The sequence below is a fragment of the Pungitius pungitius genome, chromosome 7 (assembly GCF_949316345.1).
Source record: "Pungitius pungitius chromosome 7, fPunPun2.1, whole genome shotgun sequence".
Lineage (NCBI taxonomy): Eukaryota > Metazoa > Chordata > Actinopteri > Perciformes > Gasterosteidae > Pungitius > Pungitius pungitius.
The window spans coordinates 16,550,885-16,568,215 of NC_084906.1; the positions used below are offsets into that span (position 1 = coordinate 16,550,885).

The window sequence follows — 17,331 nt, forward strand, 5'->3', positions numbered from 1 at the left end:
ACTAGCGTTCATGACTTCAGACAACAACAAACCACAGTGAACATGAACGAAGAAGCTGACGAGACCGTGTCGGTTGGCCCCGTGAATGGGAAATCTTATTATAACAAACACACGGATGGAAGCGTCGATAAGAGCGTGGTTGTGTGCAAGCTGTGCAACAAGGAATTCGCATCGAGCCTCAAGTATCACCTCAACGCAAGTCAATTAGCAGCTAGCTTGGACGTTAGCCCGACTTCCGAGTACAAGGACCCACACCCAACCCACACTGCACCAGATGACTGGTTTAAGGACCAGGGTAACTAAGTCCACGTCTGAAAAAATAACCAATGTTCTGAATGTACTTGAAAGTATTGGTCTACTTAAAAAAACATAGTTTACAGATGGTCTACTTACCTATAGGCTACCGGAATTTCTGAAAGTACTATATTTCCAAATATGCTATTGCTACACTTGTCTGCTGGAATTGGTTGAACAAGAATAAAAATCCATGTGAAAAAAATTACTTCTCACTGTTCTCAGGTCAAATATTTATGCAATTAAAATGTGATTAATTTTGATTAATTAATTACAAAGCCTCTAATTAATTAGATTAATATGTTTAATCGAGTCCCAGCCCTAATAATATATATATATATATATATATATTATATATATATATTGACCTTACATATATTTTTTTATAATAATTTTTTACCAATTATTTAAAAAAAATCTTTTCTTTTTTGACCCTACATATTTAGACTTTTTTCCCAATATTTTTTTCCCATGACATGACTGGAATGATCTTAGATGGAGCAACCTACACGTCCCTGTCACTAATGCCAAATGTCCCAAATTTCTGTACCTTAAACCTTATCTGGGTTCAACCCTCAGGGGACATGGTCGCTCTTCCTAAATCCTTTTTTAGTTTTGGGTAACTGACATTTATAAAAAATCATATTTTATATCATATATTGCCCCAGAGACGGATTGGTGCATCTTGGAGGATCAACCATGCTATTCATCCTTCCTGCATTGGTAAAGGCAATTTGAATGTAACAGAGAATTGGAGGGTGGATGCACTAAAAAGGGTAAACAAATCTACACCCTGTGCCAGACTGTCAGTTTAAGGTTGTCCACAGGATGCCCTGAAGTAGACAAACATGTGATTGTCTTGAAAAATGCCCTCAGAGGCTGTAATAAGTTTCATGTCAGTGTGACCACTGAATGAGACACATCTGCTCATCTTTACTGACTCATCCGGCCTTCTCTACCGTCAAAAAGGTGGAACCCTATAGGCTACTTAGCATGGCTAATAAGTGCTAAAAGCTAAAAGCAAAGCAATTAACATCAAATTTAGTCAATTCATCATTCAAAAGATTCTTCATGATTCTTGACAATGCCATCATAACTCAAGTGAACGCGCCTTGTGTTTCTGCATAACCCCCAGGGTTCACTTCACTGAAACAACCAGTGGGGGCAATGCCCCCACAACAACCTCCACGGTAGTGCACTCAAGACTTGGCAGGAGCAGGATTTGAACCCACTGGCGGCGCTTACAGAGGCTTTCGGCTCCTTCTTGCACCCCTACACTACCAGTCCTGGTCACATTTTGATTCTCCTACTTAACCTTGAGCATGTGAACTAAACCTCAAAACTCTTTTTAAATGCTATTTCCACATCTGGGCTTGAACCCACAACCTTCAAGTGCAGTGCAGGGGCTTATGTCAGCAGCTCTTCCGCTGTGCTAATTCACAAGACACTAACCCACCCTTTGTCTGTTGTATTTAACCTTGAGATTGCTACTCAAACCTGAAGTAAAGCCAAAGGCTCAAACCCAAGACTGGGCTTGAACCCACAACCTACAGGGTAAGGACAGTAGCTCCTCTGCTCTTGTGCTGCACTACCTCACCATGCACAAATTACTTTTTTGTTTCTCGTATTTAACCTTGAGACTGCTACTCAAACCTCAAAACTCTTTCAAAGCAGAAATGATGTCTGCATGAATGGGGCACGAACCCACAACCTCAGACAGCAGGTTGGAGCCTGCAGCCTTTCAGTTGTTCCCTTGTGCTATTCAAGCACATGCCTCATTATGTCCGTTTCTCATATTAGACCTTGGAATTGTTTACTAAACTTCAAAACTGTTTCAAAGTTTACAGTTTGAAGCCCTGACTGCAACCAAACCCTCCTTCTGAGAGAGCAGGTTTGAACTGAGGATCCTCCACACTTCAGCCTTCCTGCTATCTCCCTGCACTGTTCCACCACACACCTGTTGATGCTTTTGAATCCAACCTCAATTCTCATAGATTCTCATAGATTCTACCTACCTGAATTTCTGAAAGTACTATATTTCTAAATATGCTATTTCTACACTTGTCTGCTTATTTGGTTGAACAAAAATAAAAATCCATGTGAAAAAAATTACTTCTCACTGTTCTCAGGTCAAATATTTATGCAATTAAAATGTGATTAATTTCGATTAATTAATTACAAAGCCTCTAATTAATTAGATTAATATTTTTAATCTCGGCCCTAAAAAGATTATTGCTGCTTGACTGCTTTAAGTCACACCATCCAAGTTGAATGAATGCTCATTTCTCTGTCCTGTCTGTAACGTAACACTGTCCAAACTAATGAGAACTCACGACTGCAAGGCATACTGGCACATAATGAAACATACTATTGTTTGAACCTACATCCTACCCGACTGGCCCGTCTTCATCGTACGCACAACATACTGTTTGTGCAACACTGGCCTCCACAACCTGCCTTTGTAGTCTTATGTCATATGGGAGAGAGCTGGATGTTCTCCAAAAATAACCAACACATGGTCTGAGTCCAAATCAGCTTTACTCTTCCTCAAGCCTCTCAGCACATTCTCCCCGCCTCAGCGCACACACACACACACACACACACACACACACACACACACCACCAGATGAGAACACACTAAATCTGGATCTGCATCTTAACTACAGCTTCACAAAGATGCAAATGCACATTTTGTTCACAACAGCAGGGACAACGCTTAATCCTTTACTCTCTAACACTCCCTGGCTCCATGCTTGCCCTCCTCTACCCTCCACTGTCTCACTTAACTGGGAATCTAGCGGTTAGATAACCGTCTGGTTGCAGCCTGTCACTCACTCACAGATCTATGACCGCAGTAGACCGTCTACTCTGCATCGGTAGTCGTAGCCGTGTGGCGGCACTTCAAAATTCTATTTCTTTTTTCCTGACAGCTGTTGTACAGTGCTCGTAGTGAGTGCCTTCCACATGAGGTGAATTAAAATGTATCTGCATGATGTCTGTATCCATGTCCTTCCTTCACAAATCACACAGAAGAAGAAGAAGTATCATCATTTACTTCTACAAACTCCAGCCGTCAGGGGGAGAGCTGCTGTGTATTCAGCCCGAGTCCGAGGCGTGGCGCACTGCAATCCCACAAAGGCACGGCCGGGCAAGCGCCTCATGGTTATGAATTCCGTCCACATCCGGCCATTAGGCTGCTGGTGTGTCTCTAAAGCCTGTTTGGGGCCCCTGTTGTCTCCGCATTGCTCCCTAAACCCGCCGTTACAACCGGCTGGAGGTAAGAGAGGTTGACGGCGGCCGTGCTGCCCCACCGGCCCGTCTGCGAGACTCTGACAGTAAGCCCATTATGCTTCCATTATGGGGCTTCAATTTTCCTCTGAGCTGTTCACTTTTGACACTGCAGGCCCCCCCTCCCTCCCTTTTTCAAACCGCAGACTCCCCCCACCCCTCCGGTCCAAATACTGTTCAGCCGTTCTGAATATTTATGCCGTTTTCAGAGGTGAAAAGTAATAAGCTTCCATTTCTCCAGCAGTAAACTAAGGTAACGGTTTTGAGGTAGCGGTACTTTGCCTGAGTGCTTTCATACTTTCACTGCTCTATAACTCTGAATACAATTCAGAGGGTCTTTTTAGTCCCTTTACGGTGTCCTGAAGATTGAGTCCCCATGTGGAATAGGAAACATAAACTTTTATAATTTGCAGTCTAAAACCTGGTTGTCAGATCATTCTCCACCATGTATGCAGCTATGTCCTTAACTCGAGCTAAGTTGAGTGAAACTGTCAGAATAATGTTTTTTTTGGGGACATTAATAACTAAGTTTCATGTAAACATCAAATCCCCAATATAATCAAAAACAAACTCATAACTTGGATATTAAGTAATGTAAAGTCATTTATTCAGACGCCAAAGGGGAGTCATCTGTTTGTGTTGCTGGGAACCTGTGGTGTATTTGGGGATGTGCGTCCGCCTCGTTAACAATTCCTCCGGAGGGACTCCTCCATCTCTCCTCCTCACCACTCTCATCACTCCCCTTTTCATCTTCCTCTTCCTCCCGCCTCTTCTTTTTACCCCCCCCCCCCCACTCCTTTCTCTCTCCTGTGAAAGCAATACCATGTTGTTGCTTTGGCCAGCTCTAAATGCACCCCCCCCCCCCCCTCCAACACACACACACACACACACAGCTACCCTGAGCAGTTAGAAACCAACAGTAAGCAGAAACCTCCCGGATGCTCAAACGCCTCCCACTAATATCAGGGGCCCTCTAACCCAGCGTCCAGGCATGCGTGTTTGTGTTTGTGCGTGTGCACTGATGCATGTGGGTCTCCAAGGAGCAGCTCTAAAGCTTTATGTGTAGTTTATGGTGATGAACAAGCGTTTCCGCCGTCCGCCCACTTCGACACGAGGACCTGAGCTCTCAGACTTCTGGCAAGCCAACAATTATTTAAAACTCCCCAACGGCGTCTTCACCGCAAACAATCAAACATAAACCACAGGAGAACTGTGCCTTCAATGCAACAAATGCATTGTCGTCGCAGCATTATTTGTCACGGTTTCCTCTGGCTTATGAACCCTCCTCCTCCTCCTCGGGGCATCTTTGTCGATATGTTCAGCTGGATCATTATACAGTGGGAAAAGGCCCAGGTTCGCATTAAACCGGCATTGAGCTCACAACCTTGAGGGTGTCATTGAGAAAGCCTCCGTTTGACTCCAGTCCCTCTTTAAGACTCACTCCCTCATCCTGCCGATCATTGTTCACCGCGGGCCCGCTGGAGTCGTTTGGGGAGAAAAATGCCCTGTCTCGATGCCTCGGGATTGACTTTCGGGGCGAAAACAAATCATCTCTTTTTTGCATGTTAATTTATTCCTCTTTTGCTTCAGTGGGGGAAAAAACAGTTTCCTTCAGGAAGTTTGTAATAAAAGCCCCCGCGATCGATGATAATGGCATTTGCACTTGTGTTTGTCATCTTCGCAAAAGCAACAGTGGTGGAGTTCCCGCAGATTTATTTGTATACTAGTGCTGTAAGTGGCGTGTAAATTATCCAAACTGTCTGTGTGGCTTTTTATCTTTGTAGGCCTTGTACTATTAGAGCTTATCCATTAAAGCCCATGGCGCAGCCAATCAATGCTTAAAAAAAAATCATGGCGTTAGATACGAACGTGCAAACTCCCAAGCCGGCTCACTGTTTGCTTTTCTGTTTTTATAATGTAACAGGAATAGCTAAAACACAAAGGAATCGATAACACTTAGGTTTGGGTTAGGTTGGCCAGCTCTCAGACAAGTGCAGCACATTGCTGCATACAAATGACTTTCATACAGATGTACTCTGTGGTGTAATTTCATTATAATTCTACACATAGTTAGCCAACACCATAGTTACACATAGGGAATAAATCCACTGTAACCCGAGAGGTTTTAGCTGTGCATTGATGGCCACGAAGGGCATTAGTACACACAAAAGACACACACACACACACACACCCACACACAGGTGGTCAGGCCGTAGCTGCTCATCGGGACGCTGAAGTTATGTCCTTTGTATTGTTTCTGGAATTTGGGGTTTTGAGAAGGATTTTTTAAATGTTATTTTTAATGTGTTCTTGTATTTATTATTATATGAGTATTTTATTTTTTTCCTTTTATTAGGGAGGCAAGAGTGGAAAGAGGCCATGATGTGAGGCGAGAGAGACAAGGGATAATGTGCTGGACTCTGGCATTAAACATTATTGTTCCTGGTCAAGTCCTTAACTCCCTTCCCACCGATTCGCCAGTAGTGTGTTTTTTAAACACTGTTTGAGTCCAGCCTTCACGGAAACTTTGGTACGGATGAATTCGACTCACTTTGTTAATAATTTGTTCAAATTAGGCTGCATTGTTAGCTTTGTGTTGCACTCAAAGTAATGCTGTGCCAAATGGCCTCACACAGTGGAAATTATGTTAATGACAAAAATCAGTAGAGGGTTTTGAAACGGCTTCAGGCCATCAATAATGTGCCTGGAAATGACTGAATACAGAAGACATCCATAGCAACCGTGGTTGCTATTAGAACATATTCCATAGTGTTGTATTGTTGGGTCAGAGGTTAAAAATCTTGGCCTCAGCGCTGCATTAAAGCCTTTTTTTTAGCAGCGTGACATATTGAGACACAAGCTAAACGCCGGGCATATGGGCCATATTCCCTCTTTGCCTGACCACAAAGCATATTTTCCCATATTTGACAAAGCACCCTACAATTAGTTAACAGCACGGGGATTAAGGATAGATTTGACGTCGCAGCGCTGCAATCTGCTGCCGTCTCTCTTTGGTTCTGAGAGGATCAGTGAAGCCGGCGAGGCATCTGTTTCTCCACTTGTTTTTTTTGTTTTTTCTCTCTTCCTTCTCTCTCTTCATGTATCTTTCTTGTCACCCCCCCCCCCCCCCCCCCCCCTCCCACTGAGAGAGCGAGAGAGGAAAGCAGCATCAATCACTGTTAACTGACTGACCACTGTCTGTTGGTGGTACTAAATGGATCTCCACAATTGAATCGAGGCCTAAGTGTGTGGTAAATGCTCTCAATGGGTAAATGAATTTATGGGTTAACTCGCTCTAAGAGCGTTTAGATAAGGCAAAAATAGTTAAAACAGCTAAAGCAGATATTTCTCTTCTGATATATTGAAAACAAAGCTCGGCTGGAAATCTGAACTCCCACATTCATCACTGCAGGCCCGGCCTATTAAAGAGGAACACACTCCAGGGTAACCCAAAGACAATTCACCTTTATTTTCCTCATATAGATTTGACTGTACACGGTTCATACCATAACACGGAAGGCATAAATGAATAATTTCAGTGCTCTCTTTTACATCTTTTTCAAAGACACATGGCAATAATAAATAGCGCTCATGAAACAAGACGATCAACACGGTTTCAAACTGTACAAAATTTACAACAATTAAGACGCAAACCTCCGAGGCAACACAGATTTAACAAAACTGTAGTGGTAATGTTTTTGTGTACGTTATTCACTATACACTTTATTCTATAGCCCGCAAATCACACTAGGAGTTGTTTGTCCATTTAAAGTACCAATAAAACGCTTGTTATCTACTGGTATGTGCAAGGGGAGAATACTGGGAGTAATGTATTAATGTATAGAACGTAAACTTCAACTCATATTTTCAATCCTTTGACATTATTATTGCCAAAGTTATTTATTCAACTATAATGATTAATGTCATTATAATATCAACAACCCCATGTTGTTGATATTACTTATTGTCATCATCCCCCTTCACTTATGGTTCAATCCCAGCACAGTAAGTGTTTTATTGATGTATTTATTAGATAATTATCTTGAAATTTGCAGGCTGTAATCCAAAGTGTTACCCGATTTCCCTCACGGGGTCACCTTCTGTTTGTTGGGTTACTTCTGTCTGGCTCCTAAAGAGGATAAAAAAAAGGAACTTGGCAATTTTTTGTGAAAAAGTGACCACGCGTAAGAGATTTGTTTTCTTTTCTTCAATTGACCAAAAAAATAGAAATAGGGTTACTGTTGTATTTTTAAGCTACTGGTTTCGACATGCTCAACAGGTCAAAACAAAACAGAAGAGAGGTCGCATCGCAAGAGAGGCAGAAACGTTCAGGGAATCACTCCTCTTTTCTCGGGTTATCGTGGGAGGCTTTAAGATTTAGCTGATGTCGCCGGAACTGACAGGAACACATCAGTCCGGCAACTGAAGCGACAGTAGGGTGTCAGCCGCGATAGTGGGGGGCTCTGTGGTAATCCCTGTGACGGGGGGGGGGGGGCAGAGGGAGAACAGATTGACAACACGTCTGGGGTCAGTAAGTAAGTTGGTAGCAGGCCGAAGCCTCAGCTCTGCCGGACTGAGTAGATTACCGAGAGAAGCCCGGATCAGACTGAGGAAACAGAAGAGCCGACACAAAGGGGACGTTTCTAACGCTAATACGTGTTGGTGTGTTTTAATGTCAGTTCAAAGTTTGGCATTTGCATTATCCTTTAATTTGATAATAATATCCGCAAGGGAATCTGTAAATATTACTTATAAATGGACATCTGCTTGTGTTACTGTGCGTTGGAAATAAAATAAATTAATAATTTAGATATGTGATATATTACTAAAACGGTTAGAGGTGAATTTCGTGAGCTTTGACGCCTGGTGAGTCTGGAAACTGAATATTTAATACAGACAGACTTGCCCCTCTCAGGCAGCTTTTACAAAGACATGTAAGAGCACCTGTAAATAGAGAAGAGAGTGTTTTCCCTCTTACTCAAACAGAGGAGACTTTATGTGTCCACGGAGGGACGGAGGGACGGACAGACCAACGGCCAGCTCCTTCTCTAATAACTTGTCACCTTCAGCAATACGTTGAAAAAAAACAAAAAAACATCAGCATGGTTCAAAATTCACACTTGTGCCACTGTTCTTGTAAATTTCTCTCCCAATGAAACACTGTGTTTTTGCCTTGTGCATATGTCTCTCCTCTTTTTCTCTCTCCCTCTCTCTGCATTCCTGTCCATATGAGTGGAAAAAGAAGAGGAGAGTAAAGTGCGTTGCCAATGTAAAAGGCTTTGATATGGCCAGACAGCAGACCTGCTCGTAGGAATCAGAAGCATGCAGGTGCCTCTTGGCTCTCGTAGGGACTTTGATCTAGATATTGAAGCCCTATTGTTGTGGCTGTCAGACAGGGACGGTTTTATTTTCGGGGACAGTGTTACCTCCTCTTTGAGCATTAATCCAACAAAATCCAGTCTCATTCTTGGAGTGAAAGAAGAAAAATAAAAGTCAGGTGATACCGAAAGTTGTACGATAAGAGTGTTGAGATTGAACATTCGGGGCGGTTTTGGAGGTGTTCTTCGCTGCTTCTGTACGAACTTCACCGACCAACTGCTGAGGGACAGAAAGTCACACTTCTTCCTTTCCTTCACCTCTTCGCCCCCCCCCCCCCCCAAAAAAAAAATCACAAAACACACCAGTCTTGCAGGGGGCGTTAGAAACGAAATGCAAAGCCGCGTTTGGTCTGTTTTTGCCGTATCCCCACGGAGGTCTTCTGCCGCGTTGGAATCTCAAAACTGGGAATGGTCCATCTCGTCCAGCCACGAGGCGGGGCTGGTGGGGAAGTCGGGGTATCCCGTACTGCTCCCCGTGGAGAGGTCTGAGGTTGGGCCCCCCGCCGCCATGGCCCTCAGGGCCTGCCCCACGCCGCCCGGCCCGCCCTGCACCACCAGACCGTCCATGCTGAAGCCCAGGTTGTTGAGCAGAGGGGTGTGGCCGGGCAGAGATGTGATGGAGGAGGGCGACTGGGGGAGGCCGTAGGGGCTCCCCGCCCGGATGTCGTGGTAGGGTTGTCCCGCCGCGTCGACGGAGAAGCCGCCGCTGAGCGCCGCGCCGCTGCTGATGTCGCCCACGCTCCCGTAGAGCCCGTTGCCGTGGCCGAGATCCGACAGGACCTGGTCGTCTGCGAAAGGAGACAGCAGCACTTAGCATGGGGGGTGGGGAGGGGGGCTGTAAAAACTTTGACACGTCAACAGTCAACCGGCAACTGCAAGAGCATTAAATAGTTGTTATATTTCAATACCATTAAGTGCTTTTATGGGTAGGATATATTATGGCAACATTACACACAGGTACGGCGAGTGGACGGATGAGCATTAAATAAGCATTTGAGTTTTGTTGGTGACAAAGGATATGCTTTACTTCTCTAACAACGGATGTCTGTATGCGTGCACAACATATTTGTTTCCATCTCAATCCACTGAGTGGCTTCAATAACAACAATGCCCCAGAGCGCTTTCCCTCTAATTGACTAAAAGCCTCATGTGCTTTATAGAGTTTCTGTCACCGTGTTTTCATTTCTCATAAAAGTTCCCTCCTTTTAAAAAGTGTCTCAAAGAGTTTTATGGCTACCCAAAATGGGTTTTGGGAACGTTAAATAACACAGGGACGTCTAAAATGTCGCTCGCATCCCAATAAGGACCCTTTCTCTTTTCCAATAAGCTCCATCACGGCGACAAACGGAGGCAGGAGAATGCCTCGGCTGCCAGGGGGAGGTGTGAGGGGAATGTGAAATGAGGAATGCTGTTTTGGATTTATCTGACGCCGTGCATTGAACAATGCAAGAAAGCAAGAGGAACTGCCACAAAGACACATTCAGTCGCGGCGGCACCACATCATTTAGCAGCTTTTAGGCTCCCTTAATCCCATTAGCCCGACAGCATGACTGACAATTTCCTCCCCGGGCATCTCTCTTTTCAAAGCAATAATAGGTATGGACTCGGTTGGTTGAAGTTAAGTACCTCTGAAGCTCAGTTCACTATCACTGAGTCCTGCGTCGTCGGCCGAGCTTTCCTTCTCCACTTTAGTTCCTCCTCGGCTGCGTTTGACACTTTTATAAAACTGGGTCCAGCGATGTCGACCTGCGTCTTTCTTCAGGCGCTTTTCCTTTGCTCGTCGGTTCTGGAACCACACCTGATGCAAATAATGACAATAACAGCTATGGAATTAATAAAAAAGGAATTGATCTTAGCTTAAAATAAGATGCAAATTTTAATAAAGTAAATTGTGTGAGAAAAGGATTCACAGTTTAATATGTAAGTATAGTATAAGTATGCAGGAAAAGGTTAGAAAATCATGTAAAAAAAAGGTTTTCATTAGTTTCATTACATCATAATGAATAAATACACATTTTTTTAAATGTATCATCAGTTATGATTTTCCAGATGATATGATGTTGGCTTTTTTGTTCCTGTGTTTCGTACAGGTTGGGGATAACAAAGCATGTTCTGCAGGAACATGGAGACCTGCAGCAGTGTGAATGAGAAAGAATGGAAGCCTCTACCTGCACGACTCTCATGTCCAGCCCCGTCTCCGAGGACAGCTGCTCCCTGACGTGGCGCGCTGGCTTCGGCGAGTTTTTGTAGGCACTTTTGAGGGTCTCCAGCTGCTTGGCCGTGATGGTGGTCCTCGGTCGCTTGGTCCCCGCCTCCGAATCGTCTGAAAGAGCCATTACAAGTGTGAGCGACTTAGTCACGTTGTCACTTAACAGTAAGAGTGCCCCTCGACCTGTGCGTGGAATGTATGCGTGTTAAATGAAGCGAACGCTCCTGTATGGAAGTGCATCATTGTCCTTGTGCATCTGTCCCACGCCCACAGCAGGTGACATAAATCCAGCCAGAGGAAAGGAGTTATTGGAGTCGCACCATGTCGGGGCTATTGCTTCACTTTACATGATCAATCAGAGAGGCATGACACATTCAAAAGAGAGGAAGGCGGAGACAGCACCACCCACAACAAAGATCCACAGCCAGTATTCAATGCACTAGAAACTAGACCGTGTTTTGCTGAGCTGATATAAACGAGACATCATTTTTAAACAAAACTCTATTTAAATACGTTTTCAACCTGTGTATCGGGCTGTTGCTTGATATTGTGGATGCATGCAGACCTACCGTTTTGTTTTGCCGTCTCATAATCCACCTTGCACACCAGCCTCCCGTCCTCCATGAGGTAAAACTCGTCCCCGGTGGCCAGCTGCCGGCTGCACATGATGCAGGCGAAGCAGTGCAGGTGATACACAAAGTCCTGCGCCTTTCGCACAACCTGCGTCGGAGGGATCCCCTGTTGGCAGGATGCACATTTTGTTCCAAAACGCCTGAAGGGAAACATTAAAGAAGAGGGCCGACATTAGAACTTTTCATGCAAAACTTCAGCAAGGCGACTGATACCCTGATCATTTCACAGGCTGGTGGAGATAGCGGGACCAACGGAGATTAAAATATCCCATGCCAGATGGATATTTCTTCAACTGCAGCAAAGAATAATGGCACCATGTCTGCATTATCAAAAGCTCCAGCTGTTGTAAAAGGAAAAAAATCCGCACTGGAATGCATTTCAGTTAACGATAGACCTGTCCGCAGGTTGATGGATGGAGAGGATCAATGCACTGTGTTGTGTGTAGACGCCGTGTGTGTGTGTGTGTGTGTGTGTGTGTGTGTGTGTGTGCATGTTTGTATCATTATGTGTTTGCAGATGAAGAGCTGAGGAGGAGGAGGAGGGGTGCTCACAGTAAACACACCCTGAGGAGAACCAATAAAACATTGACTGAAGAGAGGCTTTATATCACACAACCAATCCGCAGGGGGGGGGGGACGCAAGGTGAACCCTCCACATCACTTCTGGGAAGCTGTGTGTCTAAATATGTGTGTGTGTGTGTGTGTATTCCTGTGTTTATGTATGCATGTGCTCACACACGTGTCCCAGTGCAGGACATATAGCCCCTGCTGTCCCCTGGGGTCGGCTAACGCTGTTAGTGCTCAGTGAAGACTCCAGAGCTCTTTAGGTCTCATTCAAGCTTTGAGCATTAAAACCTCTCAAACACGATTTAGTAAAAAGCCCCGATCTGCTGATCCTGTTTTGGATAAAAGTCAAACTCAATTTTCCTCTGTAATGCCTGAGAAATCAAATCGTTTGAAAGACAGCAAGGGAGAGGAAGAGGGGAAATGGCAACAATATACCAACAGAAAAATATTTTTGAGCCTTTGTTTTGAAATGCTGCTTCCTCTCTTCATGACAACAGGACAATCAGGCAAATTATGAAGGTAATGAATACTGTCATTTGAATTCTGAAATAAATCAGCAAAAGTAATACAGCATTGTTTATACAAAATTATATTAAAAATAGACAAAAATAACGCTGACCATAATAACTATTGTAACATGGTAGAATGTTTTGCTTCATAAATAAAATTTTAAATGACTGGATTTTTGCTAATGTGCCAATAGCAACTTTAAAACAAGGAAACGTTAAGATGAACTACAAATTTAAGCCATTGTCTCTCGCTTTTTATCCCACACGGTTTGTTTTGTAAATATTAAATATCGACTGAAATATTCAAGGATGTATTTATGCCGGTCACTTTTATTATAGTGAAAAGTGGCCAAAATCGTACCTGCGGGGTAAAACCCAAAGCTATAGGTCAGCCTTTCTCGATTTTCTATGTGCAAAAAAAACAGATAATCCTATAATACACAACGTCATCACTGAAGCCAAATAAATAAGAAACTGACTTGAAGAAATCCTCCTTGCAGTAGACGCTTCCTGCCCGGGAGAAGCATTTGTCCGCCAGCGGGGTCTGACAGTCGGCGCACTTGAGGCACTTGGAGTGCCAGTGTCGGTCCAGCACCTTCAGGATGAACTTGTCCAGGATGTGTTGACTACAGCCGGCGCACTGAGGGATCTCTGCAGGGGTGCAGGGGGGGGGGGGGGGGGGGGGGGGACAGGAGGTCATATTCACACGTGTGCACAGATACACGTCTTCAGGCGAGCGTTGTTAAAACGACAGCGATACAAGCAGATCAGTCATGTTCTTTTACTATTATGCATTTTATAATATAGTTTACATTTTGGAATTCAATATGCAAAAAGTTCACAATATTAATTGTTTCATCAATAACACATTTTTTGGTAATTTTATTATTGACACAGTTTTGTCGCTCTTAGTTCCTTATTTTAAACATATTTATTTTAAAAATCAAATTTGGGAAGCAAAAAAACTCTTGTATTTGAAGCGCTTTGTGAAATGTGTCACTGTCTACGGTGCTGAAATCGGATCTGTTGTCGCGGCCGTGACAGACAGACAGACTTTCTACAATCATGTTGATCTGTATTAATTGTGTTCCTCCGTCGCCTGATCGTGTCTCGAGGTGATGTTCGAGCAACTACGGTGGCAAATCAGGGTCAAGGCGAGGTTTGTCTGATAAAAACACGCAGAACTCTGCAGCGGCGTCATGATCTAGAAATTGCATATTTTAAAGATAACTCAATCACAGAATACAACATAGAGTACTCAATCCCAACACAAAATAAAGTAAAAATAAAAGCAATTCCCCAAAAGCTGGTACTTTTTTAAACAACTAAATTCCACGATATGTTGCACATCGAACTGGTTTATTTTGTGGCAGTTAATTTGTGTACCAAATAATACATTATCCGTTGCATTTTATTTTTTATAGTGAGTCAGTCTAAGCTGTATTATGACTAAAAGACTTTGCCCTGACAAAAAAACAACAACATTTAAGCTTCTTCAAGCATTGTGTAAATAAATAGCTGTACAATTCTTTGATGTCTTTTTTGCTTTTGGTATTTAGTCAAACATCCAATTGATATCCGATAATTAAAAATCAATACCGAGGAGAAACGGACCGGATAAACAAACACAGCAAACGAGCTGCGGCAGCGAGGCTGGTTCACTGTCGAGATAAAACAGCCTCTAACCTTTGAAAGCTAAGATGCCATGAGATCAAATCTCAGTACATCACAACACGGTCAGGAAAAAAACAAAAACAAAACTATCCGGTTGCGCAAAAAAAATCTTTGAATAATATTTTTGTGTGACAAGGAAATGCATTTAAATGTAGACCAGTGAAAATAACAGATACATATATTTTCACGGACTCGATTTTTTAATAAGCAAGACGTTATTTATAACGTATAACGGAATGTAGCATTGGTTAAAACCAACATGCCCGCGTATTCACGGGCTGACTGGCTTTATTTCACCTCGATAGTGTGAGAATTCGTATCAGGGATGATGGGAAAATGATTTAGGAATTGCGAATTGCAAGTGTTTGTTGCCTTTTTTTAAATATATATGGGGGGAAATTAGAGGCGTTTTGAATATCTGGAGATAAGTGGTGAGTGGATGAAGTTGAGTGGGGCCGAGAGAAGTGGTGCTGAAAGGAAAGCAGCAGGATCTTGGCAACGACACCGTCCAGCTTCAGAGTGCGTGTGCGTGTGTGTGTGTGTGTGTGTGTGTGTGTGTGTGTGTGTGTGTGTGTGTGTGTGTGTGTTAGAGGAAGAGAGAGAGAGAACCAAGAACTCTTATCTGTTGTTACCACTCTCCACTCTTTAAATTCATTTTACGATTCATTCTAGTCACCCTTTTTAGAAATGTAGCCAAGACCATTTTTTTCTCCTAAAATATATCAATTCAATCTGGCAGCCGTTCCTACTTTGAATTGTCAGATGATTTCTGGTAATTAAATGTGAAATAAATACTTGATCTGAGACTAAGAGAATGCAACTTGAGGTTTGGGTATAATAGCCCTGAGTCAGCAAAGCATTCTGTCCACGATATACAATAAATGTTTAGGTTCGCTATTGCTTATATTCTTGGAATAATCCAGGTTTAAATCCTGAATGCATGCTGGTATTGAAGGGGGCTGAGTAGCAGGATCTTTATCCAATCTTTTAATCTGCCTCGATTTATAAAATTAAAGAGCATAAGCCGACCACATATAGTCCCTTTTTTACTGTGCTCAGGTTTAAATACTTTACTGAACAGACCGGGTCTCTAAAATGACATCGAAGTCTATTTCATCTTCATCTTTGTATGTGTGTGTGTGTGAGGGGTGGTTAAACTAAAGATGATAAGAAAATAATATTATTTGGAATTTTTGGTTATGTGGAGGCTAAGTGTGTTTACCCTAAATATTTACAGCAGAAAGGAACCTTTTCGACCAAATGTTTTAGCATCAGTCTTCTTCTATCTTCATTGCACGATTAAATAATACTTGTTTTGAGATTGAATAACATATTTAAGGTCATTATTGTCTTGGTGCTAAAAGGATGAACACAATAAGATGCTGAAAAATAATTATGATTTATTCGGGTCCCATTCCAAATAAATAATGACACAAACAAACCGTAATACGATTTAAATGCGTAGGTCGTCTAAAGACAAACGCCTAAATGCAGCGAATCTGGGTTTTTATTCCACGCAGTAATGAGTGTCAATCAAAGTCAATGTGTATTCGTTTGATGGGTGATGACAACCGCGTCTGATCCCTTGACCACGCAGTCTCGTTTACAAATTAACAGCTGCCTCGGAAGGCTCAGTGTGAGCGAGACAACCTGACACGGTGGAGGCAAAGTTTAAGGCCAAGCTGGGAAATAAAATACTGTTGCTTTAAATAATAGAAAGTATCTCTGCCCCCCCCCCCCCCCCCCCCGGTCCCCCCACCCACCCCCAATCCCTTAAAGATTGGATAAAAACACCAAAATGACATGGTCTGCAGATTGCGGACTACACAGTCTAGTGAGGCCGAGGACAGGATGTGGACACGCGGGTTGGCCGTTGCTCGGCATTGAGGCCAATACTCCTGTGTTATTTTAGACTCACGTGCACGTTGGACTATAAGCAGCGTGACACATCACTGTCCCGTACGTGACCATCTACGACAGAGAGGTTACTGGTGTGCTGGACCCCTCTCCTCCTACAGCAGCAAAAACCCGCAACATATGTTGCCCTCGGCAACCGTTTCCACACATCGGATAATCGAATAAACGACGAAAAAAAATGTCTTACGTTGCAGTGGCACTCCGAGAATCTCCGGTAAACTCTTCACGGGGCTCTCTGTCGGTAGGACCGCCGCACTTTGCATCATCGTGATCCAAACCGGGAGACAAACGAACGCGCATACACCCGCAACGCTGTCCGGGCTTCTGGAGAAGAAAAAAAAAAGTATGCTGGTGCTGATGTGGAGGCCTCTCTCTCTCTTCCTCCCCCCCTCTCTCTCTCTCTCTCTCTCTCTCGCGCTCTCGCGTCGCTGAAAGGTGAGGTCTGCTGCTCGCTGTCCCAACAAGCCTCTATCCCTATCCCCCGGGAGGATGTCCGTGCCGCGCCGTGCCGAGCTGTTTTTTGGAGTGAATCAGGACAGGCTGCTCGCTCCGTTCAGCGCTGCAGGGGCGGCGGGGTCTGACGTCACCACGGCAGAGGCTCAACCGGGGGGCCAATGGGAGCGCAGGAAGAGGAGGCCCCCGGGGCGGAAAGCGTCCTCCATAGGTGTACCGGCGAGGAGGAGAAAGGAGAGGAGGAGAGGCGTCTAACATGCTGTAATATGAAAATGTCTCAAGGGAGGCGGGACCTTGCTCTTGAGGAGACCATAAATAGCTCACTGCAGTGGCTCCTGGAGGGGCCCCGGGCCAGCTGGGCTCATTCTGGGAAGGAGAAATAAGTGGTAATGCAGCCAGGAATATGAGGG

At 43.9% G+C, this 17,331-nt stretch overlaps 1 protein-coding gene across 1 annotated transcript; it reads right to left on the bottom strand.

Moving 5' to 3' along the window:
• Positions 1–7,040: 7,040 nt before the first annotated feature.
• lhx4 (LIM homeobox 4) lies at positions 7,041–16,978 on the bottom strand. The gene is made up of 6 exons (XM_037468613.2): positions 16,656–16,978; positions 13,357–13,528; positions 11,739–11,941; positions 11,129–11,283; positions 10,587–10,758; positions 7,041–9,748 (listed from the first exon to the last, which is right to left on the bottom strand). Exons 1-6 carry the CDS (start codon positions 16,732–16,734, stop codon positions 9,357–9,359), a joined length of 1,173 nt encoding a protein of 390 aa, XP_037324510.1. The 5' UTR covers positions 16,735–16,978; the 3' UTR covers positions 7,041–9,356.
• Positions 16,979–17,331: the final 353 nt, after the last annotated feature.

What these genes read in the sequence shown, in the direction of transcription:
- lhx4 (XM_037468613.2), bottom strand. Translation starts at nt 16,734, where the DNA reads ATGATGCAAAGTGCGGCGGTCCTACCGACAGAGAGCCCCGTGAAGAGT. An exon ending in TGCAAGGAGGATTTCTTCAA is followed by an intron (nt 11,942 to 13,356) that starts GTCAGTTTCTTA and finishes GTTTCCCTTCAG; the next exon opens with GCGTTTTGGAACAAAATGTG. An exon ending in TGGACATGAGAGTCGTGCAG is followed by an intron (nt 10,759 to 11,128) that starts GTAGAGGCTTCC and finishes TATTTGCATCAG; the next exon opens with GTGTGGTTCCAGAACCGACG.